At 41.4% G+C, this 27744-nt stretch overlaps 1 protein-coding gene across 1 annotated transcript in view; it reads right to left on the reverse strand.

Moving 5' to 3' along the window:
- Positions 1-26948, reverse strand: part of LOC127583006 (integrin alpha-3-like) — a 147636-nt gene extending 120688 nt beyond the window's left edge. Inside the window, exon 1 of the mRNA XM_052038693.1 lies at positions 26378-26948. Coding sequence (XP_051894653.1) covers positions 26378-26562 — 185 coding nt within the window. The 5' untranslated portion in view covers positions 26563-26948. The remainder of the gene's footprint in view (positions 1-26377) is intronic.
- Between the last annotated feature and the right edge of the window lie 796 nt (positions 26949-27744).

The raw sequence follows: 27744 nt of genomic DNA on the forward strand, positions 1-27744 counted from the left end.
AGCAGGATCTCCCATGCACGAAGCCATGCAGAGTCCCCCTGTTTAGTTCCTGCCTTTCCAAAGTGATCTTAAATCCTATCCCTTAGAAAGTTTCTCTTACGACTGATTTATACAACCTACCTATACCTCAACCTACCTACACCTCAGCTTTAGCCTCCACAACAATATTCCACACCTAACAGTGAGCCTCACTGGGAATCGGTTGAACTCCACCAATCTGACTCCCCAACTAAACTCAACGGCTCATATGGATCAAAATTTCCTTACTATTGACATAAGGCTCACTGGCCTGTAGTTTCCTGGCTTATCCCTACTGCCCTTCTTGAATATGGAAACACCACTAGCTACCCTCCAGTTTTCTGGTACCTTACCCATGGCTAAAGATGATGCAAAAATCTCTGTCAGAGCCCCAGTAATCCCCTCCCTGCACTGCTGAGAGGGCAAGTTATCAAGATCAGAAAATCAGTAGGGAGAGGTTATTTTCCCCTTTTGCCGTATTAACAAAATGTAACTCTTGGAAATGTGATGAATGAAAAAGAAACTTTTTTTAAAATGTGCACTGTCACTAGAAGAATCTTTTCTGGTTGAATCCCCAACAACAAATAAAAGAGCAGTGAGAGTTTACTTTTCACACACAGCACAAGGACATTGCAAATATTGGAACACTTTCTGTTCACCTTCAAGTTAGTGGTGTTTACTTACAGTATGCAAATTGAAGCATCCCACAATCCCCTCACATTTCCATTTAACTCTTAGTTCCAGTCAATGTTTTTGTGTTCTGATGTGTTCATTGAACTCAAAGTTTGCTATAACTCATTGAGGTGCAGGATGGAGTCAAGTATTTGGTTTGTTAAGTTGGAATGCTGATGTTAGAAATGGAATACACAGTTAATTAGAGATGGAAATCCCAATGAATCCCAGTAGGTTTTAAATACTGAAAGAGGAAAGTTGGCAAATCTGCATAACCTGCTTCTCACACAATACTTAGTGCAAAAATGGCATGAACTCCTTGTAGTCAGACCAAAACAAACTATTATATAAAGAAGTAGAATTTGATAACAATAAAACGTGGCTTTAAAGTGACATTGACCTGAAGATGCAGACAACACAGCTGTTTGACAAATCAAAAGAATCATGTTGTCTGAAATCAGTCGGCAGTGTCATAGACTGGAGGATTAGGGTCAAATTGTTAATTTCCTCATCAGCTCTCTGGTGATTAAGTTCCTATGCCACTGATTATCAATTTCCAGATGCTTATCTCCAGGCATATTTATAGCTTCAACTTCATCGCAAAACAATTACTGATTCAAACTAATAGAAAACCTACTTGTGGAAATTAAGAATTGGGACCATGATTGACTTTGTAGAGAAATAGTGAAATTGTCTTCTTGGGGAAAGGTTATATTACATTACTCTTACCCCAGTGTGGATCAAATTGAACTAAAAAGTGCTCAGGTCTTTGAATTACATGTTTACAAAGTGAGGGCTTTGAGATCTTGAAACTTTAACATTTGACAGGATTGGTCCGGGATATTTGAACTCACTTATATCATTACGCGAATGATGCTCCCAACTAGCACAACTCCTGCCAGAGAATGTAAACAGAAAAATGTACTGACAACTCTGCTGTGTTAACACAGCATATGGTTGTATTGATTAATCTCTGTTCTTAACTAAAAATCACTTTCACTCGAGTTAAGCAGTGCTTTCTCTCCATCGATCTTTCAGAATTACAGAGAATTGTGAAAGTAGTTTCATTGGTCCAGAACTATACACACAAAATGCTGGAGAAACTCAGCAGGTCAGGCAGCATCTATGGAGGGAAATAAACAGTTGACTCTTCGGGTCAAGATCCTTCATCAGGATCTAATGAAGAATCTTGGCACGAAGCGTCAACTGTTTATTTCCCTCCATGGATGCTGCCTGACCTGCTGAGTTCCTCCAGCACTTCCTATGTATTGCTCCAGATTCCAGCATCTGCAGAAACTCTTGTGTCTTTATTAGCCCAGGTTCTGTAAATTTCAATAATGGTGCTACTGTGAGGATTCCCAACTATTACACCCAGAAATTTAATCAGTGATTACCCACCTTCACCGGGGTGCGCTGTTTTGCACCCTTACCCAGTATAATTTTATAAATCAGTAGTCCTGGCACTGATGTTCTTGTCAAAATTTGGATCATAAAGTGCCAAACTATTTTATGTAATGTGATTCACTTCCCTTCTACATAAAACAATGGAAAATCAGAACATTGCAAACTGCACAACTTTTGATCTTTATGGATCCTCCACATCTGACATGTAGAGGAACCCAAATACTGTCTAATGCTGTCCAATGGATTTTCACTTACACATGCACATCCCCAGTTCCCCAGTCATACAGAAGCAGCCTTCACAACACCCAGGTGGTATGATTATTAAGTTTGCAAAGACAGGTTGTTTAAGGATACAGCAGGACACAGATCAGCTGGAAAGTTGGACATAGCGGTGGAAGACAAGTGTGAGCTAATGCATTTTGCGATAAATACTAACAGGACATATACAGTAAACAGCAGAGAGCTCAGGAGCGTTGACGTACAGAGAGACCTTGTGGTGCAAGTCCATAGCTCCCATAACAATAGAGGGCAGAAGAGGTTCACCAGGATGTTGCCTGGAATGGAGGGCTGTTGTTATAAGGAGAGGCTGGGGTTATTCACACTGGAGAGTAGGAGGGAGAGGGGTGACCTTATAGGAGGTTTATAAAATTATGAGTGTCATAGATAGAATCATTTTTTTATCAGGGCAGAGGAGGCTAGAAAAAGAGGGCACAGACTTAAGGTGAGAGGGGAGAAATTTAAAGCAGATCTGAGGGGTAAGTTTTTCCACATAGAGGGTGTTGAATATCTGGAACAAGAGGAGGTGATGGAGGCAGATACAATTTCAACATTTAAAAGGCATTTTGATCGGTACTTGGATAGGGAAGGCATAGAGGGATAAGCACCTAATGTGGGCAAATAGGCATAACAGATGGCAGGGATGAGGTGTGCTGTAAGGGCCTGGTTCCTGTACTGTATGTTTCTATGATTCAATAGCTTTCATGCCCTGGTTCAGCAGTACCTGAAGGCTCTGCCTGTGGAGTGCAGCGCTGAGAATCCAGCTCATAATGGTCCCCTTGAAGTAATGTACCTACCTGGCCTTCCATTGTCGTTCTCTCACAGCATTTCAAAATTCAATGGAACTTAAAGCAATTATTTTTATTTATAAAAGCTTGCAATATTTCAGCTAGTGTCACATTTCAGTATTTACAAGACTAGTAGTGGGAATGACTGGTCATCTTGAGGAAAGGATAGACTTGTATCTGCTGGAGTTAAGAAGATTGGGAGGGGACTTTATTGGAACATACAAGTTCCTAATGTTTCCTCTTGTGGGAGAATCTAGAATTAGGATCACTGTTTATAAACTAGGGGTCACCCATTTAGACAAAGATGAGATAAAAATCTTCTCTCTTTTGAATTCTCTTCCTCAAAGAAAGGTGGAGGCAAATTCTTTAAATATTTTTTAAAGGCAGAGGTAGACAGATTATTGATAAGAAAAGGAATGAAAGGTTACTGCAGGTAAACAGGAATGAGTAGTTGAGAGATTACGATCAAATCAGCATGATCTTATTAAATGGTGGAGCAGGTTCGAAGGGCCATGTGATCATCTTTTGTTCTTAATTGATGTAATTGTATATGCGTAATGCTGGGATATTGACCTGGGAGAGAATGCTTATATAGAGTTCCCTTCTGCCAGTGTAATTTGAAGGGTTTTGTAGAGCACATTTGTGGTACCTCTCCAATGTTTTCAGGTGCTAGCTGTAGGCAAGCCATGTCTCAGAAGCATATCGGAAGGCTGGGATGACTGCTGCCTGGTAGACCGTGAGCATTGTTCTGGGTCTTATAACTTGATCTTCAAACATTCTTTTTCTTATAGGGCCTAAAGCTATGCTGGTAAACTGAAATCAATGGTGAATTCAATTGCTAATGTCTGCCTTTGCTGAAGGGTGTCACCCAATATATCCTTTGTTCTGTTGATGTTACATGAATTTTCTCATGTACTTCATTGAAGGTTCAGCCTCAAAACATGTGCACACACAAGATTCATTTGGACACTGCAGCTCCACAGCTCTGAGATGGAATGACCTTGGTTCCATAATGGAGGAGACATCAGTTGAACAGTTTCCCATTTGTCATGTGGATTAGCTTCACTCCAACAGGAATTTTGGTGCAGAACTACATCAAGATATTGAAAAAAGTGTTGTGACAAGATTCAGCCTTACTTGACATCAGTCTGCACCGAGCTTAGCTGTGTTGTGGTTGAGGTCATGGTTTGCATGTCATTATGCAGCAGATTTCTAAGAGAAGGACACTCCACATTGCCAAATATCATGGTTAATGCAGCTCTCTGAAATGTAACACTTTGTTCCCTGTTTTATCTTGTTTTCTCTGTTCTCTTTGTTGTGTCTGCAGTTAGACAACCTTGCTCACTGTGCAACTGAAAATAGTCAACAGGATATCCCAAACAGAACAAACTGTCCTATAAAACTTCATGATAAGATGCATATACACATTGACATTTATTAGTACAATACAACATGTTGAACAGAAGTGTACAGTTCTTTACGACAAACACCCCATATCCAATCTACAGATATTTCAATCTGTTATGGGCCATACCACTGACAAAAAATGGAGTTTTAGTTTTAAGTGAGTTACTACGGTAGGGATGCCAGCCTCCAGATTTTTCTTGGAAACTATAAAATGGATAAAGAGAAGGGAATATTTGGCAGGAAGGTAAAAGCAGGTCATGTGATGGAACTTCCATGATTATGGCTGTGCAGGATTGGCAATTCGTAGGGAAGAAAATGTCTATCCATTGCAATTTTGTTGACTTATTCATGGGGTGTGGACACAATTGGAAATGCCAACATCACTAATTGACCCAGTACTGAGGAAGCAGAGAGTAAACCACATTGGTGGGTCTGTTGACACACCAAGGTCAGATTGGATAAGAATGGCAGACTTCCTTCCTTGTAGGATATCAGTGAATCAGGATCAACACAAAAAACACTGGAGGAACTCAGCAACTAAGGCAGCACCTAAGAAAGGAAATGGAGAGTCGACGTTACAGATTGAAACGTAACTGTCCATTTCCCTCCATAGAGTCTGCCTGACCTGCTGAGTTCCTCTAGTGTTTTGTGTGTGGCGGCAGATTCCAGCATCTGGCGTCTCTTGTGTCTCCATTGAATCAGGATGTTTTTGTTCGTGAGAGCCCGATAGTTTCATATAAATGATACCAAGTTAGGCAGACTATTGGTAGCAGAATCGCTAAATTGACATTTTTGCCAATGACACTTCATGTACTGAGCACTGTTTACAGTCAATGCAAACAGCTCTGGAGCAAATTGTGTTGAATCTCCAAGATCAGATCAAAAGGAATGAAGGGTGGAAGACTATATCTATAAATTAAAGCATTGCTTCAAAAAGTATGGGAAAAGAGATCTTAAATGATTGGAGACAGAAGAGACTCCAGATGCTGGAATCCAGAGCAATAAATAAATTGCAGGAGGAACTCAACAGGTCGAGCAGCATCCAAATCCTGATGCACGGTCTCAGCCTGAAACGTTGACCATCCCTCTGTCTCCACAAATGCTGCCTGACCTGTTGAGTTCCTCCAGCTGAAAATGATTGGAAAGATTTGTTAAGATCTTTCCTCCAACATAAACTTTTGGTGCAGACAACAAAAATTCACCCTGGAGTCATATGATTCATATTTGTACATCTGATACCTGTCTTCTTCTGGCAGTCACTATCAAACACATTTTTATCTGTTTGCATGTGTCTGCATGCAATAAAGAAAGTCCATGTGGGATTCAAAGCCACAAACTCTGCCACACTGGCTCACTGCCTGCTCTATTGCATTCAAAAGGTTTGGGGCTTTCAGAAATGTAAATACCACACAGTAGTAACCAGAACATACCTATAGAATCACTCCTGATGTCGGCACCTAAAACTGTGTTTGCACCTTTTTAATTTGTAAGGAAGTTTTCTATGGCTTGAATAATTACATTATCAAGAAAAAGGCCAAAAAAACTTTGGGATATACAAAATATAACAAAATATCACAACAGAGTATACAAAAAATTCCCGACTTTTATTTTGAGCCTTTGGTCTATCAGTTTGAAGAAAAACCATTATTTCACCTCCCTGGTATTTTTGGCAGATTGTCACAGTTGTTAAGGACAGTTACAGTGTTAGAACAAACAAGATTACGAAGTCTGGTACCAGCATCTACTTTCTAACAAATAATTAATATTTTTGTAAGTTTGCATGACCCATTGATCAAGATTTTTAGTTTTGATCCTTGCTGCAAGTTCCTGGAAATGCTCCCCTCGAGCAGGGTCCTCACTCAGAGAAGGCTCTCGTCTGCTCTGCTGCTGAACAGTACCCTGTACTGATAAGAGGGCAGAGCAAGTCCCATGTGATAGGACTGGTCCCAACTTTAGTTCTCTTGTAGCCTCAGGTAATGAAGGTGAGAAAACAGATCAGACTTTGTAGGTAAAGGTACATTCTTTAAAAGCAGCATCATTCTTGAGATTTATCAAGAGATTTTAGAAGGATAAGAATAGGTGGAGGTGGAAATTTTAAAATAGTCTTCTTCCTATTGGGCAGTGCCTTGGGATTGAGGATTATTTCTCCCACTCCGGTTCTATCGGTTCTGAGGAGGCTGATGAAGCCAATGTGGAAACCATCGATTCTGCCCCAGGTTGAGCAGGTGGGGAGGGGGGTAGTTTGTGAGGTGGTGCATTCTTTCTGCTGTCTGGGCTTGTGTGTGCTGTGGATGAATGGACTCAAGGTTTTCAATGAAATCCCGGATTCTCCTCCTACAGAGTGGTTGTGGTCCAGTGATTCCTCCAGGTTGGTAGGGGATGTTACCATTTTTTCCAAGAAGGCTTTGAGAACATCCTTGAATCATCTCTTCTGTCCATCTAATAATTTTTCACTGTGACTGAAGTTCGAATAGAGTACCTGTTTCAGGAGATAAATGCCGGCCATTGGAGCAAATTGAGTGTAATTAGGGGCTTCAATACTGGGGATGTTGGCCTGGGACAGCATACTGATTGCAGGACAGAAGTGGATTCATTTATCCTGCTAATGGATTTGGAGGACTGTCCAGAGACAGTGTTGGTGGTATCTCTCCAATTCTTTGATGTGCTTAATGCATGTCTCAAAGATTTGCAGGGGGATAGGGAACCAGGAGCTCTATGCTGGGTCTGAGGATCTTCAAATTCTCACTTCCTCAGATAGCCAATGGCTGTGCTGGTGCACTAGAGTCAATGATGGACTTCTTCATTAATGTCTGCCTTAGTTGAAAAGAGTTGATATGGGAATTGGTGCATATTTTTCTGGACCCTGTCATGGAGGAAAGGTTCGTGCAGTATGGCAGGTTCGTTGAAGATCTTCGTTTTTTGGATCTTGGGGCCCATCCTCTCACTGAATAAGTCAATGATATATTGAAGCTTGGGTCTGAACATACTTTTTATACAATATTACCCATTTTCTGTAGTAGAGGCAGTGTAAGTTTAATAATTTCCCCATTTGCTTTGTAAATTAGCTCCAATCCAGCAGGAAGCATGCTATAAATGAGATACAGTACTGTGAAGAGAAAGATTGAGAAAAGATCAATTGAAAAGAAAAGATTCGGTCCATTGCAGACCTGTTGGTTTACATCACTGCTTGCTTGCATTTGTAGCACTTGTAAGATGGAGATAAAGTTTTGCAGGCATCTAGATTTCAGAAGGATTCTCCACAGACCATCTCAGTTGATCAAGTGAAAGACTATTGTAAGATTAAAAAGGACCATGTATAATAGTTACTGATGCACCGTGCATAGCTGATGCATGATGATGTGTGGTTGGACTCCACATTGTGATTTGGGGAGCAGGTTTAGAGCCACTGGGAAGAGACAGTTGAGTAAGACTCCAGTGATGGCAAAAAGCAGGGAAACACCTTGTAGTTGCCACAATTGGATTTTACTTCCTTTTTGCAGATCGTCAAAATTTAGGTTTCTCGGAGATTCCCTGGCATGTTCTCCACTTCCCAAATGCGGGAGCTGCAGTTCTGAAGTTGTGTCCAAAATTCCTTTCTGCCAAATTTTAGTGTTTCATTAGGGATATAGCCTGATCCTAGGTCTTGTTGATTTTCTGTTGACATGTACCCTTTTCAACCTCTTGCTGGTCAGAGGTAGTGGTCGGGCTGGACCAGCTGGTTTGCACTGAAATGGAGGAGTGAAAGGCAGAGACAAGGTTGAGTTCTTCTTCCAAATGTTCCATCCAGTGGGTGCTGACTGCCCATCTGCCTTTCGTTCTTGGCTATGAAGAGGAATGGGCCTTTGGGTCTTGTCATCTACACATGATAGTTATCAGTGACTTGCTTGGCCTCCTATACTTTCCACTCACCATCTTTCTTTAGCTCACAAATTTTCTATTGAATCTTGACCTTCAGGTACCTTATAGAACTGTTGCTTTTCCTCTGCAGTGGGTTTTCCAATCCCAGAAAGCCTTGTGTTTGCAGTTCATTAACACCTAGATAGCCTGGCCATTATTATCAAACCAGCTCTGATTTCTGGTAGGGAAGCCAAGAGTCTCTTCACAGATACTAATGATGGTGGACGGCAGGGCAATTGAGACACCATGGATTCTCTGTGATTCCTGTCAGGTCGCAGTCATCAGGTTGTCTGTGAGACGTTGCCAACTAGAGCTATCTTTGTGAGGTCCTTGAGTCAGTCAGGATTGATTTTCTTCCAGCAGTGTTCTGTTGCTGTTGTTGATTTGGGGCGAGGTTGATGGCAGTAACAGAGGAAATTACACAGTCATCAGTCCAACAGTCTGTGGTACCTGTACTGGTGCAAGTGATGCAGCTTCCTTGCAGTCCCTCACTCAGGCAATGACATCAGTTAAGAGGTGCCAGCATTTAGATTGGATGTACTCGGTGGGTCAGGCAGTATCTGTGGAGGGAAATGGATAGTCAATGTTTTGGGTTGAGACCATCCATCTGGACTGGATTTGCTGAGTTTCTCCAGTAGTTTGTCCTTTGATCCAGAGTCCAGCATCTGCTGCCTCGTGTGTCTAGATCGGATGTGTTGCCATGAGGTTTGGTGCTCGTCTCTGATAATAATAGGACGTTAATTATGATAAGACTACTTTGACAGGAGGTGGTGTCTGATGGAACATGGTTCTACTACTCCCTGCTTGCTGGAGGATTGCATTCTTTCTGACACTGGCATTAACATTGCCCAGGAGAATCAGTGCATTGATTGTGGGCCAAGGTTTTTCCAAGGTCCCAGCAGAAGTTCTCCCTGGGTGCCCCAGTGGCCTCCAGGGTTTGGTTTATGTGCTGATGATCACAGCATGTGCTAAAATGCCAGACCTGCCCATTCTTGAAGGTATAGCTCACCCACAAGGGCGTTGTTCCTCTTCTGGTTTGCTGGCCACCGTCCTTGTTTGTTGACCAGGACACCTGCTTCCTATTGCTTCTTACTCAGATCAGCAATGTCAATGTCATTCAAGAGGCTTTATAAGGACTGATATATGTCGGGAAGGAAATGATAAAACAGTTATAGAACATTATGGTTCAGTGTGATCTATGAACCTTAAGTTTCATCTTAAGAATGTAGAAATATCAGGATGTTGTTAGGGTTTCAGGAATATGGAATTATGTGAATATAGCAGGAATTAATTCAAACAAGAACCAATCTTCAGTTCTTAATTTAAATTGCAAACAGTAATCAGTTTGAAGTTAAAAGGATGGCTTTGTAAACAAATATTACTGTCTAGAGAGTTTAGGGTACTGGCCCACAGCAGGAGGCTGGCTGCTCAAGAGACATGGTTTTTCAGAGTGATGTGACCATGAGACAATCTCGTATACGTCAGCCAAAAGTAAGACAATGGGGTTTTGTTAATTGGCCTTCGTCATTATTTTGCATCATTGTGACGGAGTTTAAGGAATCTTGCAGACCAGACTGCTATTGTCACTTCGCACATCAAACACGGTCACAGGGACATTTGCTCTATCAATAGTTGGGATATTTGAGTCTACCACACAACATTAGTTTGGGGTGTCTGGGGTCTCTGCCCTCAGAGGCTTTTAGACCATCCATATGAATTACTTTGTCCCAGCAAAAGTGTTTGAACTTTCAGAGGTGTCTCCCATTGTAGATTTGTAGCTCAATGGAAGCATTGTTAGACCCAAGATATTGAAGTAAATGATGTCATTTTAGCTCTTGAAATTGTAGTAATCGGCTGCTGTTACCTTTGTCCTTAAGAGTATAAAAATGATGTACTTTGAGTTTGGAGGCTCTAGTGAGAGGGTCTCCAGGAGAATGCCTGTGTGTCGTGATGAATTAAGACCATTTATATTAGCTGGCTTCAGTGTCTCTCCAGTGACTCAATTCACAGTCACAACAATGTCTTCTCTGTAAAAAGCACTTGATACCCATGTTGCCTTTTAAGTGCGAGCAAAACGTTTCACAGAACTTTCCCCTCTTATTCACCTTTGGCAAATCAGGGAAATAAAGTAAACTACAATTCCAAAATACTGTAAATAGTACTTAGCCTAGTGCAGCAAGTTTGATGGATTAATGCTATTTACAAATTCTAAATTCTAGGGTTCTATATACTAATGTACAATATAATTCTTTTACGGGTTAAATGTAGAGTATGAACTGCTACTTCAAAAGTTTTTGATTACATAATATAACTTTACTTGCAAAAGATTATTTGTGGCAGTTTTACATAAGCAATTACATTTTACTATCCTTGTATTGAAACCCATTGATGGCATCTTACTTTGAGATCTTTCAGCCCAATATCCCTCCAGAACTCTTAATTCCCTCAATCCTGACCTTTGAATACTCTCCCCACCCTGCTCCCACAGGTGGATATGCCTTCACTTCTTCATGGATTGGAATTCCTCTGCTCACCTCTTTGCCTCTCTACCTCTCTTCTTCCTTTGACTCTCCCTGAAACCTTTAACCCAATTTCTGGTCACTCTCTGCTTATATCTTTCTGTGGTTCAAAAGGCATTATGTTTGATTATATTACTGAAGCACAAAGGAGCTTGCTTCCCTATTTTAAGAACACAACATTTTTCTAAACTGCTTTTGCTGTACATGTGTTCTAAAAGTTTTGAGGGTATTTGCTGAGAGAATGTTTATCCTTGTGGGGGTCCTGAAACTTGGTGCAGAGTTTCAGAATAAGGGGTCACCAAATTTAAAAACAGAGGTAAGGAGGAACTTCTTCTCACAGAAGATCATGAATTTTTTTTGGAGTTCTCTCAGTTACAGTAGATAGATTTTTGAACTTTAGGGGAGTCTAGCCTTATGGGAATCTGGCAAGAAAATGGAATTGAGTTCAAGGTCAGATTAGCTTATTCATTCCATTTCTTATGATCTTATCCTACACTCTTAAAAATCTCCCTCTTGGTTACACAAGATCTTGAAATATGTTGGGATATGAAAGTGGAAGAGCAAAAAAAAACTCTCCCCAAGGCATGAATAACTTGTTCTTAATATGCATTCTTTTTCAATCTTCAGCTGAGATCAGGCTGATTTTAAAGTTTCAAAGCAAGGGAAGAGAAGCCAGGGATTAAATTTTACATGAAAACCATTGATCTGAATGCTGTCTCCTACCTACTATTTAAATTGCACCTTAGCTAGAATCCAGAATATCAAATGGCATCTTAACACATGTGCTGACAAGTACTGGGAGGCAGGAGCCAAGTGGGGATTTGAATCAGACAGTTTACACCAGAATCATACACTCTTAAAATCTAGCTGCAGACATAGGAGATTTTAATTCTGTAAAGATGAAGTAAACACATGTCTCAGGTGTGTTTTGTCTAAGTGAAGAATGCCAGTAACTAAATGGGCTTGAATAAAGTATAAAAATGGGACAAAATGAAAAAGAAACTGAACGGAGAATTATATTGGAAAATAGTTACTGCACCTTCATGCAAATGATTGACAAACAAAATAATTCTGAAACATAATTGTTCATGGAAACTAAACTTTCAAAAAGCTGCAAAGTCTGTAATAACTGTAGTCTAAGATATCTTTATTAGTCACATGTACGTCGAAACACACAGTGAAATACATCTTTTTGCATAGAGTGTTCTGGGGGCAGCCCACAAGTGTCGCCATGTTTCCGGCACCAGCATAGCATGCCCACAACTTCCTAACCCGTACGTCTTTGGAACATGGGAGGAAACCGGAGCACCCAGAGGAAACCCACACAGACACAGGAAGAACATACAAACTCCTTACAGACAGCGCCGGGAATTGAACCCAAGTCGCTGGTGCTGTAATAGCATTATGCTAACCGCTACACTACCATGTGTGTTGCTCTAGATTCCAGCATCTGCAGTATCTTGTGTCTCCAACCTTTGAAAGTTCCTGTGTACTGTCTTCGAAATTTGCCTCGGCCCTATTTAGCAGTCCGACCTTTTTCTAGAAGTATTTTGAAACTAATAGAATTATTGTCGCTGGTTCTAAAGTGCCTCCCCACTGACACTTCAGTCACTTGCCCTGCCTCACTTCCCATTAGGTCAAATGTTGTCCATTCTCTGGTAGGCCATCTACATACTGAGAAAACTTACCTGGACACATCTAGCAAATTCCACCCCATCCAAGCCTTTTGCACTATAGCGGTCCCAATCAATGAGGGAAGTTGAAATTACCCACTATTACAGCCCTATTATTCTTACAGCTATCTCCCCGCACATTTGATCCTTTAATTCCTGTGGACTATTTGGGGGGGATGGGGGTTTAACGAACAAACCTATACAGTAGTACAATCCCATCAAAGTGATCATCTTCTTATTTCCAAGTTCCACTAATAGAGCCTCACTGGACAATCCTTTAGGAATATCCCAAATACTTCAGTGATGTTCTCCCAAATCAAAAGCACAACTTCCCCCTTCTTTCTTCTCTCCACCTCTATCAGAATCAGGTTATCACTGAGTTGTCATGAAATTTATTGTTTTGCAGCAGCAGTACAGTGCAAAGAAAATTACAAAATAGGGCCAAAGGGAATTATGGGGTAGTGTTCATGGACCATTCGGAAATCTAAAGGTAGAGGGGAAGGAGCTGTCCCTGAATCACTGAGTGTGGGTCTTCAGGCTCCTGTACCTCCTCCCCGATGGTAGTAGTAAGAACGCATGTCCAAGACAGTGAAGGTCCTTAGTGATGCATGCTACCTTTTGGTACCGCAGGACATTGAGCTGCCCTCCCTCAACCAGGTTTCTGTTATGGCTATAATATCCCAGCCCCATCAGGCTTCTTGCATTAAAATAAATGCAGTTTAGTCTACATCACTTGAAAAAAATTAACAGGTTCTGATAATAAAATACAAACACATGATTTACGGTTTCATCAAAAACTGAAGATACATATTGGAACACAGCTGTTACTCTGCTGGTTTATAGCTGTGATTGCAATACAAACAACATATAAAGAGCTCCTTCACAGAAATTATTTCAGCCCCTTTAGAGAGGTGCATCATTTTGTTTTTATGGCCTTGAATTTATCGTCTCCTTGTTGAAATAGTAAACTTTTAATGCAACCCAAGCTCAGCAATTGAAACAATCAAAAGTCAAAAGCAAAGCATGCATTTAAGTAACACCTTTTCATCCTTTCAGAATGATGTAAAGTCCTGAACAGCCAAAAATTTTGAAATGCAGTTCCTGTTGTAATGCAATGGGAATAATATGGTTATTTTCAACAGAACCTTAGATTTGCTGCTCAGACTAAGCCTCCATCAGACTAAATATTCATCTATGTGATGAAAATTATGTTCCATCTCATTCTTTTTACTGTTTCTCCTTTTAAATACTGCTCCTTTGCTTACCATGGAAACAACTTAATGCCACAATAAATATATTGCGATGTCACCAGGCACAAGATGATATCATTATATACCTGAATGTACACCATGAACAGCTGGTCCCAGCCAAGAGACCCTAAAACAAACCTTTGCCAAACCTTTCTCTGTTTGTTTTAAATATACAATGCAATTACACGGGAAAAATATCAGCACAACATTCAACAATCGGATTGTAATGTAAATTTCCTGTAGCTCTTTAGTTCATCAGGATCCTTGAAATGTGTATCTATATTAAGGCATTATTTTAGGGGAGGATATGAGAGCTTTACTTTGTTTCTTTTAACACGTGGTCCCTGACTCATAGGTACCCGATTTCAAAATTGTTGCAAGTTTTATTTTCCTTCCAATTGTCTCCCTTTTCCCCCGCGTGCAGCTCTTGTGGTTCTGCCACATACCAGAGGTGACCATTCTTCGTGGATGGAGTTCAGTGAGTGATAGTCTTCATGGCAAGAACAACACTGGATTTTGCATGCACATCTGGAGCCCTGTTACCAGGACTGGGAACCTTAGACTTGTTTTCACCTTCCACATATAGGGGAGATGAATAGAGTGTTGAGACTGCCACCACTCTGTTGTTAGAAATTAACCAATTCAGCATAAACAAGACCTACAACCTGATTGAAATGAATTGAACGAACTCCTTTAATATTCCAATTATTATCCTCAAGATGCCTTGCTGACCAGATGAGATCAAGCACAAGTGACCCAGGTTGAATCCTGACCTCTGGTGCTATCTGTGTGGAATTTGCACGTTCGGGATGTGACCACATGGGTTTCCTCCGATGTTTTGGTTTCCTCCCACATCCCAAAGATGTTGGTAGGTTAATCAGCCACTGTAAATTTCCCCTAGTGTTGGTGCATGGTTGAGTTGATGGGGAAGTGGGGATAATAGGTTACAGGGGAGATTAATGGGGGAAAACGGGATTTTGTTGTGAGTCAGCATTGACTCGACTGACTGAAGAACCTCCTTCTATAATCGAAGAGTCAGAGAGTTATACTGCATGGACACAGGCCTTCTTCCAGCCTATATAGTCACAGGGAGAATGTGCAAACACCACACAGTCAGTACCTGAGATCAGGGTAAAGCCCGGGCCATGGGAGCTGTGAGGCAGCTGTTCTAACAGCTGCACTACTGTGCTGCCCCTGCACCACTCCTAATGGAAATACGGAAAATAGCTAATAGAGTGGACCAAATGGTTGATCAAAAACTTATCATTCAATACTCCTCAACTCAATCGTCATCTCAGCCTTAAGATGAATTTATTGAAATTTGAACCCAATGGATTTGCTTGCATATAGAGCTAGAAACAACAATTCCCCTTAGTCTTGGAAAGTTGCTTGAAAATGCTTTGCAGAGTTGATGTGTACTTGTTGTGTTCGCCTACTGACTAGACAGTCAGGCATGAGGATTATCAATGCTGTGTGATGAACTTGCAAACATAACTATAACTGCCTAAAAACTGGTTTGCACTTATTTTTTCCGTGCTAAAACTTAGCTGCAGCTGGCACTAATGCTTATGTGGGGTTCCCCATGAAGAAATCACAAAGTTGGTCAAAATCTAGCTTGTAACAGCATTAAGATGGTTTAAACCTGAAACAAGAGCTAAAATGGGACCGGTACAAATCTTGATGAGACCCTACTTAATTCCACCCATCTCCAACATGTTGTTGTACTCAGAGAGGGGAATCAGCCCTTAAACACGCACTCCTTATGATAGTCACACAGCAGCAATACACACTTGCAGACACAAGAGGCTGCAGATGCTGGAATCTGGAGCAACTAACAATCGGCTGGAGGATCTCAGAGGGTCGAGCAGCATCTATTGGAGGGAAGGATTGTCAATGTTTTGGGTCGAAACCCTGCATCAGGATACTGTCCTCCAGTAGATTGTTTGTAGCAATACAAACTTTACTGCTATGAAGGAGGAAGAGAGTGTAGCGGAGAGAGAGGCAGTTCCAACATTCAATCAATGAGACAGACAAACCCTGGTTAATGAAATATATGTCAAGCGTAAGGACCTGTGTGCCTGTGAGACCTGGAAATCTGCCATGAGAAGAGCCTGGCAGGAAGTGTGTGATAGTCTTCTCCAGGAGTGAGAATTTCAACCTCTCACAAGATTGGTCAAGGTGGCCTTCACACCACTGCTTACACTTGCAGAGTGGAGTTCAACTCAGAAGATATATTTTAGGCAGAGGCAAGGTGCCACTCTTCAGGAAATACTGATGCATTATCTGGACCTCCAAGTTGATTATTGATATTCTATGTTGGTGCTACATTACTTGAGTTTGAAGTTATGTTGTCAATAAACTTGCATACAAAACATGGCTTGAAGTAGCCACCAGACAACATGTCTGTGAGGAATACAGTGATGGTTATGGTTATCTGTCCTCAACCAGAAAAGATGCGTACTGTAGGTTTAGATAATGAGTATCAATGAATCCCATTGTACACAAACCACTTGTCCCCCCCAACCCAACCCAGAATCTGCAAATGATGAACGTGCATCTCTGGACAGAAGTGTTGACATTTCAGAACAAGTAATTCTTCTCTAAAGATCCATCCCTCCAGGCAGTGCCAACTACCCCAGGATGGAAGAGTCTTGGGTGCTTCCTGGAAACATGGCATTCACTGGGAGCATGACTAAAGGTCTTCCAGTAGAATGACATGCATCTCACTGATGACAATCTTGGAAAACCCCAGCCTGAGAGTACATTGTTCATTGGAGAGCTCTATGGAGGATGTGATATCCCTAAAGACAACCCCAAAAAAGGGAACAGGGTACTTGTGATAAGGACTGTTCCACAAGGATTGATGGTGGGACCCTTGCCGTTTATAATATATGTGAATCATTTGAATGTGGATGCAGATTGCATGATCAGTAAGTTTGCAGATGGCATGAAGATTGGTAAGAGCTCTTGATAGTGTGGAGGGTACTCTTAGGCTACAGGGTGATATCAATGTGTTGGTGAAATGGGCTGAAAAAATGGCAGATGAAGTTTAATCCTGATAAATATGAGATGATGCATTTTGGGATTACTAACAAAGCTGGTATATACACCATGAATGGTAGGGTCTTAGGGAGTACTGAGGACCATCACAACCTTGGTGTACAAGTTCAAAGATCCTTAAAGATGACAGCACGAGTAGATAACAAGGCAAGTGGGCGTTATTCAGTCAGGACATTAATACAAGAGTAGGGAGGTTATACCCCAACTTTATAAAACAATGGTCAGACCTCAGCTGGAACACTGCGTGCAGTTCTGGTCACCACACTAGAGTAAAGATGTGATATCACTGGAGAGGATGCAGAGGAAACTCACCAGGATGTTGCCTGGGATGGAACATTTCAGTTATGAGGAGAAACTGGGGAGGCTGGGTTGATTGTCCCTGGATCAGAGGAGGTTAGAGGAGACAAAATTGAGGTGAATAAAATTATGAGGGGTGTAGATAGGGTAGATTGCAGGAACCTTTTCCCCAGAGAGGCAGATAAAATGAGAGGACATAGATTTAGGGTAAGGAGTAAGAGATTTAGAGCGGATCCGAGGGGAACCTTTTACACCCAAAGAGCGAAGAGTAGCTGGAATATACTGGCTGAGGGAGTGGTGGAAGCAGTATTTAAGGTCCAGATAAGCACTTGAATCACCTGGGCACAGAAGACTATGGACCAAGTGCTGGAAGATAGGATGAACACAGTTGGGTGCCCACTGGTCAGTATGAGTCTGGTGGGCTGAATGGCCTGTTTCCATGCAGTATGGCTGTGTACAAAAGAAAAAAGGAAGGTAAAAGGCAGACAGATGAGAGGCAAAGTGGAATAATGTGTTTCAATGTAAACCTTCTGTCCTCAGTCAAAAACGTCTCCAAGTATTTTTACATCTACATCAACAGTGCTGAGGTCAAGAGGGTTGAGAGCTTCAAGTTCCTTGGAGTGAACGTAACCAATATCTTGTCCTGGTCCAACCATGTAGATGCCACAGCCAAGGAAGCGCACCAGCATTTATACTTCCTCGGGAAGATAAAGAAATTTGGCATGCGCCCTTTGACCCTCATCAATTTTTCTTGATGCACCATATAAAGTATCCTATCCGGATGTATCATGGCTTGGTACGGCAACTGCCCTGCCCGTAACTGCAAGAAATTGCAGAGAGTTGTGGACACAGCTCAGCATATCACGGAAACCAGCATCCCCTCCATGGACTCTTATCTACACTTCTCGCTGCCTCAGTAAAGCAGCCAGCATAATCAAAGACCCCACCCACCCTGGACATTCTCTCTTCTCCCCCCTCGCATCGGGCAGAAGATTTAAAAGCCTGAAGGCACGTACCACCAGGCTCAAGAACAGCTTCTATCCTGCTGTTAGAAGATGATTGAACGGTTCTCTAGTACAATAAGATGGACTCTTGACCTCACAACCTACCTCATTATGACCTTGCACCTTACTGTCTACCTGCACTGCACTTTCTCCGTAGCTGTTACACTTTATTCTGCATTCGGTTATTGTTTTACCTTGTACTACCTCGATGCACTGTGTAATGAATTGATCTGTACTAACGGTACGCAAAACAAGTTTTTCACTGTACCTTGGTACATGTGACAATAATAAACCAATTCCAATTCAAATTTTCCAGTTTAAGAATTCCATCAGATGCAATCCTTTTGCCTTACATTAAAATGTGCAGCCCAGAAAGTCCACTTAGCTCAACCTCCTGCCACCCCAGTTCATTTAATCCATCAACATATCCATTTGATCAGTTCTCCCTTGTATTTATTTAGTTTTGCAAAAAATGTATCAATGGTATTTGCCTCAAATATGGTAGCAAGCAATACATTCTCACTTCTGGTTAAAGAAGTTCCTCTTGAATTCATTCTGTTTCCACTTGCCTTTGCTACCTTTAAGAGGTTGCAAAGTTGCTGAATAGACATCAGTTAATTAGATCTGATCAACTGTTGTGGGTTACCATCCATGTAAAGAAGGAGTAGGCATGAATCATGACAGCAAAATCTTTTCTGACCTATTTGTGAATTGTTGATGTTAATGGATTCTAAGAATAATTTGACAAAGAACAACTATAATTATCAAGTCATTCTGGAACTTACCATTATAAAATTGGTTGTGTGTATGCATCGTCAGCCATCTCAGCTATATTATGGGAGGGGTTGCATTTAACTAGGAACTGTCCCAAGGGCAGAAATACCTTAAATAGTTTCATGACAAAAGATACTTACGTCTGAAGTAGAATAGTAATACCATCATATGCATGCTGCTGGAAATATTATTTACATTGTAATATGCAATTAGTTTAATGTTGAAGTTATATATTGTGTTGATGAAAAGGCACAAGCTATTTTGACATCACAATATGGTAGAACGCAAGAGCTTACTGCAAGTTTTGGTTGTATTGTCCTGGACTTCGTGGTGGCAATGATGGAGATACCATTGGTATTCACCTACTTGACCCATGGACCTGAGAGCACCTTTGGGATTTTGCATGTGCATCATTTATTGCAGAAATCCTTCAGATGCCATTGATAATTCAGTGCCGGTGGTGTTTGAAGTGTTCTCCACTGCAATCAAAGTCACTGAACAGGATGTTTATTTATAGTGTATAAACTGCACCTCAGTGAATTACCATAGAGAGATACAGCATGGAAACAGACTCTTTGGCTACCGAGTCTGTGCCAAACGTCACCCATTTACACTAATCTTACATTAATCCCACATCTTTTTCTCTTCTTCCCACATTCCCATTAACTCCCCCCAGATTCTACCACTCACCTATATACAAGGGGCAATTTATGGAGTCCAAATAACCTTCCAACCAGCACATTTCTTAGGATGTGGGAGGAAACCAGAGCACCCAAAAGAAACCCATGTGATCACAAGGAGAAGGTGCAAACTTGACACAGACTCCACCCAGGGACAGGATTGAGAAAGGGTTTCTGTCACTGCAAAGGCAGTGGCTCTACTAACTGTGCCATTGTGCCATCCCACTCACCTGAAGTTCTCACATGAGGTCCAAGATAGCTTTGAGTAATGCATAAAACAATAGATACCATTTAGCAAACTATCTGACCCTAAAATGATGAGTACATCATAGTATCCTCATATCGAAGTTACAAAATAAGGAGCTATACAATAAAATTCTGAAATTTATGATATCTTACTATCAATTTTTGTTAAGAACTCAACATAAAAGTTAATTAAAAATTGGTTTGTAGCATACTGTCACTGAGAATGCTTTGATATGGTTGATAGTATCACACCAGAAATACCTGCAACTTATGCCTCACACAACAGGAAAGGGGAAGTTCTCCCCACAAAGATCTCGAGATATTTGTGGGAAGCTGACCCCTCCCCCAGTTTAATGGTGAGCAGCATTGCTTCACCACTGAAAACACATCCAGGGCCATTGTTTCTCAGTTGTGTTTCAAAAATATGACTTCGAAAGTTATCTCATACCTATTTTGAAGCCTTCATTTCATGCATTCTCATCACCTGTCATTTTAATATAAGCTAATATTTTAAAGATGGCAAACCTTCTATAAGATTAGCATCACTTAACATCTTGAATTTGTATTTCAATTCCAATGCCACAGATGTTAATTTATAAAGATAGAGCAAATTACAAAATACAGTTCAGAAAAATTTGCAAAACACCGATAAATCAATGTGGACATTTATAAATGGTTGGAATTGTAAGATGCAAGTTCAAAATTATAACACTAATGGAGGAATTTCATGCTTTCAATAGGATTTGACATTGTGTTGCAAATCACTACATTGCAATCTCCTTAATGAATAAATTAATATTGTTTTACATTACATGAATTGTTCATTTGCCTAGGTGTTTGGAGAATTTATGTTGCTGAAACTACCACAGAATTCACAATTGCTTCCAATAAAAGAAAATTTTGCATTTATATAGCACTTTCCACGACCTTGGGCAACCCCAAAGTGATCTTTACAGCCAATGGAAGAAACATCTACATCTACATATTGGCCTAATGCAGTTTCCATTCTTTGCAATCCTACACTGTTCAGCTTTCAGTGACCATGAAGGCAGCTTCCACACTTCCTTCAAGTTAATTTCTTTCTTTAACAATTGTTCAAGATTTTTCAAGCAGTCATTTTCGACAGTACAAAAAAGCGGCCCATTTAGCTTTTCAATTATTAGACATCACTAGATTCAGTCCAACACAGGTTGACTAGAAGTAAACATGACTGTCTCTCCCCACTTTCAGGTTCATAAAGAACTCTGTCTCAAGTTAGTTAGTTCACCAGAGGGTGTTCACTGACCTGTCTGACCCTGCTGAAAACTGAAGGATTATGGATCAGCTTGTATGGTGACTGGTTCAGAATCGTCAGCTTCAAATCCCAATGAAAGAAAAATGCAGCTTTTAATAATTTACCAGCAGCTGGGATTATGCTCCAAACTGCTATGCAATGTGAATTAGTGTTCGAACAAGTATTTATTTCACTTTTCTTTGTCAGCAACTTTAATGCAGTAAAACCTTGCAACCTGCATTCTGCAATTTACTCATTTTTATAAATGAATGTTTGTGACATTGGAAATGAAATACAAATTTAAGATGTTAAGTGATGTTAACCTTATGGAAGGATGTCACCTTTAATAGATTAGCTTATATCAAAATGGCAGGTGAAAGGAATACATATCATATTGCCAGACAAAATGTAACACCAAGCTGCATAAAAATGTATTCAGATTGATTAAAGAAATAGGCTATAATGTGGAGTTTGTGGGAAGAAAAAGAGAGGGGCGAAGATGTCAAGGGAGGAATCCCAAAGGCGTGGTGGAGGGAGAAACCATTACTTTTATAATGTACTTGGATGTGTTCTTGATAAACTGCAAACTCAAAGCCTATGGATCACACGCTGGTAAGTAGATAAGGATGGTCAGCACTTCCTCAGCCAGTATAGTCAAGATCAGTGAAGGACAGATCCAGGAGGATGTCGGGGTAAGGATGAGGCAATGGAAGGATTTGCAAATAAAGGGGAGAGCATTAAAGCTGAGGCATTGTTAAACTGAGAGTCAACAGAGACCAACATACATAGAAATGATGGTAAAATAGCACGTGGTACCAACTAGGATGGGACAGTTGAGGGTACAAAGAAGGAGGGCTAGGCAGGAAGTCAGTGGTCAAGTCTAAAGGCAACAGAAGTATGGATGAACGTTTCAGCAATAGCTCAGCTGAGACAGTGGTGGCGACGGACAGCTTTGAGAAAGAGCAAGAGGCAGAAAACATTGGTAGGTATTATTTATTGGCCATCAAATAGTAGTTTATAGGACTGGGTAAAGCATAAATCAGTAAATTAGGGATGCATGTAACAGGAGTAGTAATCACGAATGACTTTAATGTGGACAAGTCAAATGAGCACTAAAAAGGTGGCTGAATCATAGAAGGTGAACCATCATGAGTTGGTTTTCTAGATCAGTGTGTTGAGGAACCAACTAGAGTGAAGACTATTTTGGACCTCGTATTGTGCAATGAGAGGGAGAGGGGATAATGACCATCATGGGATAGAATCTTACACTCAGATTGAAACTGATGCAGTTCAATATGAATCTAGGATCTTAACTGTTAACAAAAAGAAACAATGAAGATATGAGGGAAATGTTGATTGCAAAACTACATTGAAAGGTTTAACCACGAGCAGGCAATAACTAGCATTTTAAAAAATGCATACATTTCTCTAAGACAAAAAAAAATAAAGAGGAAAAGTGATTCATCTGTGGCTGACAAGAAAAATTAAAGATGGCAATAAATCAAAGGAAGCGGCCTATAAGATTGCCAAAAGTTACAGAAGGCGTGAGGTTGGGAGCATTTTAGAACTCAGTTAAGAGGGACCAGGAAATTCATTAAAAGAAAGAGGCAAGATAGAAAATAACAGTGGACTGGACAGAAACATAAAGATGGACCATAAAAGCTTCCCACATATCCAAGAAGAAAGAGAGTAGTAAGTCATTTACAAGAGTAAGTCATTTATAATAAGCAAATGGTGGATGAATTTAATGACTATTTTGTGTCCGTCTTCATGGAATACACAAGAAGCACACCAGAAATAGAGAACTATGGGCCTATCAAGGAAGAGGATCTGAAGGAAATAAGTATTCGTCAAAAAAATACCTTGGTGAGCTTGAAAGATGATAAATCCCAAAGACCTGATGTTCTACATCCCAACATTCTGAAAAAGGTGGTCATGAAATGAACGTTTTGGTTATTATCTTCCAAAATTCTATAGATTGGAGGACAACAAATATGACCACACTACCTGAGGGAGAGAGAGAGGAGACGGGCACTATTGACTTGTTAACCTAATATCAGGGTAAATATTGGAATCCAAAATGAAGGATGTAATAACAGAAAAGCTGGAAAAGAATAATAGGAGTAGTAGAATCAGCATGCATTTGTGAAAGAAAAATCATGTTTGACTAAACTTCTGAAGTTTTTTTAGGATGTGGCTAGTAAAATGGATAAGGGGAAACAGTGGATGTGGTGTATTTAGACTTGTAGAAGACCTTTGATAAGGTGCCACAAAAGAAGGTTGGTCAATGAGTTTCGCACACACAGAATTGGGAGGCAAAAATACTAACATGGATTATTGGACAGAAAGCAAAGAATGGGAATTAATGGGTCTTCGGGTTGGCAATTTGTGACTGATGGGACACCACAGGGTCAGTGCTTGGGCTTCAGCTATTAGAAATCTTTGCATAAAAGTCCACACGTATCTCCTAAGAGCTTAAATACAAATTACACTGCAATGGCTGGAAGATATTTAAATCACTATTCAGATCATATTATTGTTAAGAATGCATATAAATATATCAGATCATGATGCCTTCTGAAACCAAATGATTTGCTGCTACTCCATTTCTCAATTCACACAGGAAGAATGGTCAGTTCCATGAATTGGCAGGTTGCCAGCAATGAATAATGAATCAGATCCAATCATGAATCACTACCTGCAGCAGAGAAGTAAAGATGGGTTGGGCATTACTTTCATATAAACGCATAATATTTCCCCACCACTCGTATATAGGTGATGGATACATAACTAAGTAGCTTAGGTAACACAGGTAGTTGAGGCAGAACTAATCCAGAAAAATAGTGAAATTATAATAGTGTGAAATCACAACAGTAACTAAATCATTTTGTACAGTACATTCTCACTTTGTATGCAGTGGAGCTTTCAAAACTAAAATAAATATATTTTGGCTTTCTTTTTTTGCTCAGTAAGATCTTATCTGATCCAGGCGGGCAGGATCAGGGATGAATTTCTGGTGTGCAATGGGTAATTCAGAGAGGTGGGGAAGGGGCAGAAACATGGTTGTGTGGACACTTTCCATCAAAGCCTTAAGCACTGGGGCATGCACGTGGGTTACAGTTGGACTGCTTTTGGAGGAATGCACAAACTGGTCCGAAATATAATGGAGGAAATGTGTGTAAACCACATACACACTCTGATTTCTCCCCCCACCCCCCTTCCCCCCCCCCCCAGAGGTGTTCACATCCCTGAGGGCCCCTCACCTCTTATGCACAGCCGTGCCTTTGTGAATATTGGGTGAGAGGTGGATCAGAATTGCTTTGATGACGACATGGTCGAATATCCCACTGAACAGATGTTCCCTGATAAGAGTGCCATTCTCACGTTCAAATAGCCTGCCACCCCCTGTTGCCTAAATTCAATAATCCACTCTAAAGTGGAGCTACTAGTTTCTCTCTGTCATCAGCAGTCCAGCAATCTACTCTTCATGAAAGAAAGGAGGTGCGTTTCCAACAAAGGATGTCACCTTTCTAACCCTAACACTGTGGAGCATCTTAGGATGCTTTTCTTACATTGGCGGCACTATAAGAATGCAATTTGTTGTAATAAATCTCATTCCTGGCAAGATTTGAGTGAATGGTTCACGGAGTAAATTAGATCGAATATTTCTTCAGATCTTCAAGCTGATGCCAGGAACAGGAGGATGGGGTAATGTTCTGATGCACCATTTGCCCTCCAGATTATATGAACAAATCGTATGTTTCAAAGCTAATCGCACCTAAAAATAATGGCAACTACCCCTCCAAGTCTCCCCATCTGGGCACCAGGTCGCTCCGCGTAACTGGAGTTAGGCAGGGCCTGTGCAAAGTAGAGTCTGCAAAGACAAATATGCAACACCACCCATCCCCCACCACAAAAAAAATCTGCAGAGGAATTCTTTGATGATAAGGTCTTTATCCTATTATAGCAGAACACAGCTTAAGCAAAATGGAGCTGTTGGCGAAGTTCAGTCACAATGGGCTCGGCGCTCGAGTCCGCAGAGCCGACCTTGGGTTACAGGTGTCCAATGCATCTCCGAGACCAGCGCTCACCTGCAACCCCCCGATTACAGCGGGCAAATGTTATACGGAGCTCTGGCAGGGCGAAGGGGGCCGAAGGGTGGGGGGAACGACAAAATTCCTCCCACTTTCTCTGAGAGTTGGCGCTGTCTCGTTAACCATTTCGCGGCCGCGCCAGCATACAACACATTTCATTCTCTTCTGCAAAAGAAACTGGCGTCAGCCGCAGAGTGGCTGTGGGCGCATCAGAAGCTGCGGTAAAGTGGTGTGCAGTATTCGGAAACCCCACGGTACCAATGAATGGAAGGGAACCGACACCGCACTTCTCCAATTTCTGTCTGGGAAACCGCATGTCTTAAACGCTCCCTCGCTCTATTACCTCTCTCTAAACTGCCGTGCAAGTGAAAGCAAAACACACAAGATGTGTTTTCCCACGAAACGACCGCCCCGAAACGCTTCAGCGTGATCCGGGACGTCCTGAGAGGACTCCGTACAAGGTGCGACAATTGAAAGGAACTCCAATAGGGGGGAAAAAAAGTTTTGCAAAGAACAGACGCTGTATAATCCAAGTCTGACCATTCTGTCAAACAAAAACTAAAGACGGCGGCGCCTGTGTGGGGCTGGAGGGTTTTGTTTTAAACATAAAGAAACAAAACTTGAAGGAATTTACAACAGACCCACCACCGACTGCTCCCACCCGCTGAAATCGTTTACGTTTCGAGCTCCAAACAGCAGCAACAAATGGTTTACTAGAGTAAAACAAGGCATGCACATTACATTGTATAAAACTGACACCCCCACCCCCCACTCTAATCGCTACAGCGAGCCGGGACTGTGCTCCGCTCCAGCGGCTTTGGACATGTAATACGCCTTTATGTTATAATGAAAGTTAAAACAAGCCGAGGTGATTCAGCCCACAGGCAATAAAATTCTTCCTTTAAATCTCAACGACCAGCTCACTAGTTCCGCCGGTCGTTCCTACTTTCACATTTCACCTGTTGTATACAAGAACTATCCCGTCCCGTAAAAGACAGGCAAACCTTATCTCCGCTCTCGCTTGCGATCTCCACAATGCACTTACAGGTAGCGATCCTGGTTTTTCAGCTGTCGATGCAAAGCCACCGAATATCCGAAGTAGCTGCCGGCTGGACCCTTCTTAATAATGGGGTTCGTCACATCGATGTTAAAAGCAGAAGAGATCGCCACGGCGGCTGACAGGACAAAGTAAAGCCCAGACTGAAACTGACGGGCTGCACAAGGCGCCATGTCTATCTCAAAGGCAGTGTTAGTTACAGTTGCTCGGTGATCCTGTGAGTTCCCCGTCTCTCCCTCCAGCTCCTCCACACCCTGTACACGCCTGTCCTTCAAAACCTGCGCACGGAGCAGACTGCTCTTCCGGACACAGTTACATACCCTCTGCACTTCGCGGGTCTTAAACCGCCCCGAGCGAGCATCGCTCACGTTTGACTCATTTCCTCACGAACTCAAGAAGACGGTCAAAGATCGCTCCGGCTGTCAGGTTGCTCGGGAAGCCATGATTTTAATTTCTCCTTGTTCAGCCCATTGGATCGTGGACTGGGCGACAATTCGATGCAATTGTTGGAAGGTCCTCAGCTAGAAATTGGGCTTCTACACAAATGATTGAAATAACCTGATTATGGATCCACTGACTGGAACTACAGAAACTGACGGAGATGGTTCATTTTAGGAGTGAGCATAAATCTACGACATCAAAGATTAAAATAAACTTTTCCTTTTTTGGCTTTTTAATGCACTGTTTCATTGATGCATCACAGGGAATGAGCAAACAATATTTGCCTCTGAGCTACCTGGAGGTATTAGTACAGATGATAGCTCAGCAAGACAAAAATTGAGTGGGGTGGGGGTAGGGTGGTGTGTGGTGGTGATGAAGAGGATCTGGTTCTCCCCACCTCCCCGTAAACTCAGAGTCATATACAACATGGAAGCAGGCCCTTCGGCCCAACCAATCTATGCCGACCAAGATGCCCATCTCATCAAGTCCCGTTTGGCCCATATCCCTTTAACCCTTTCTTATCCATGTACTTGCCCATGTGTCTTTTAAATGTTGTTAATGTACCTGCCTCAACCACTTCCTCTGGCAGTTCGTTCCATATTCGGACCACAGCTGCAGAAAAATGGTTGCATCTCAAATTCCTATTAAACCTTTCCCTTCTCATCCTAAGCCTATGCCCTCTAGTTCTTGATTCCCCATCCTTGGGAAACAGACTGTGTGCATTCACCCTATCTATGCCTCTCATGATTTTATACACCTCTATAAGATCACCCCTCATTTTCCTTTGCTACAGTGAATGAAGTCCCAGCCTTCTCAACCCCTCTCTGTAACTCAGTCCCTTAAGTCCTGGCAACATCCTCGTATGTTTTATCTGCACTCTTTCCAGCTTAACGGCATCTTTCCTATAGCAGGGT

The sequence above is a fragment of the Pristis pectinata genome, chromosome 25, assembly GCF_009764475.1.
Source record: "Pristis pectinata isolate sPriPec2 chromosome 25, sPriPec2.1.pri, whole genome shotgun sequence".
In the NCBI taxonomy this organism is placed as follows: Eukaryota; Metazoa; Chordata; class Chondrichthyes; order Rhinopristiformes; family Pristidae; genus Pristis; species Pristis pectinata.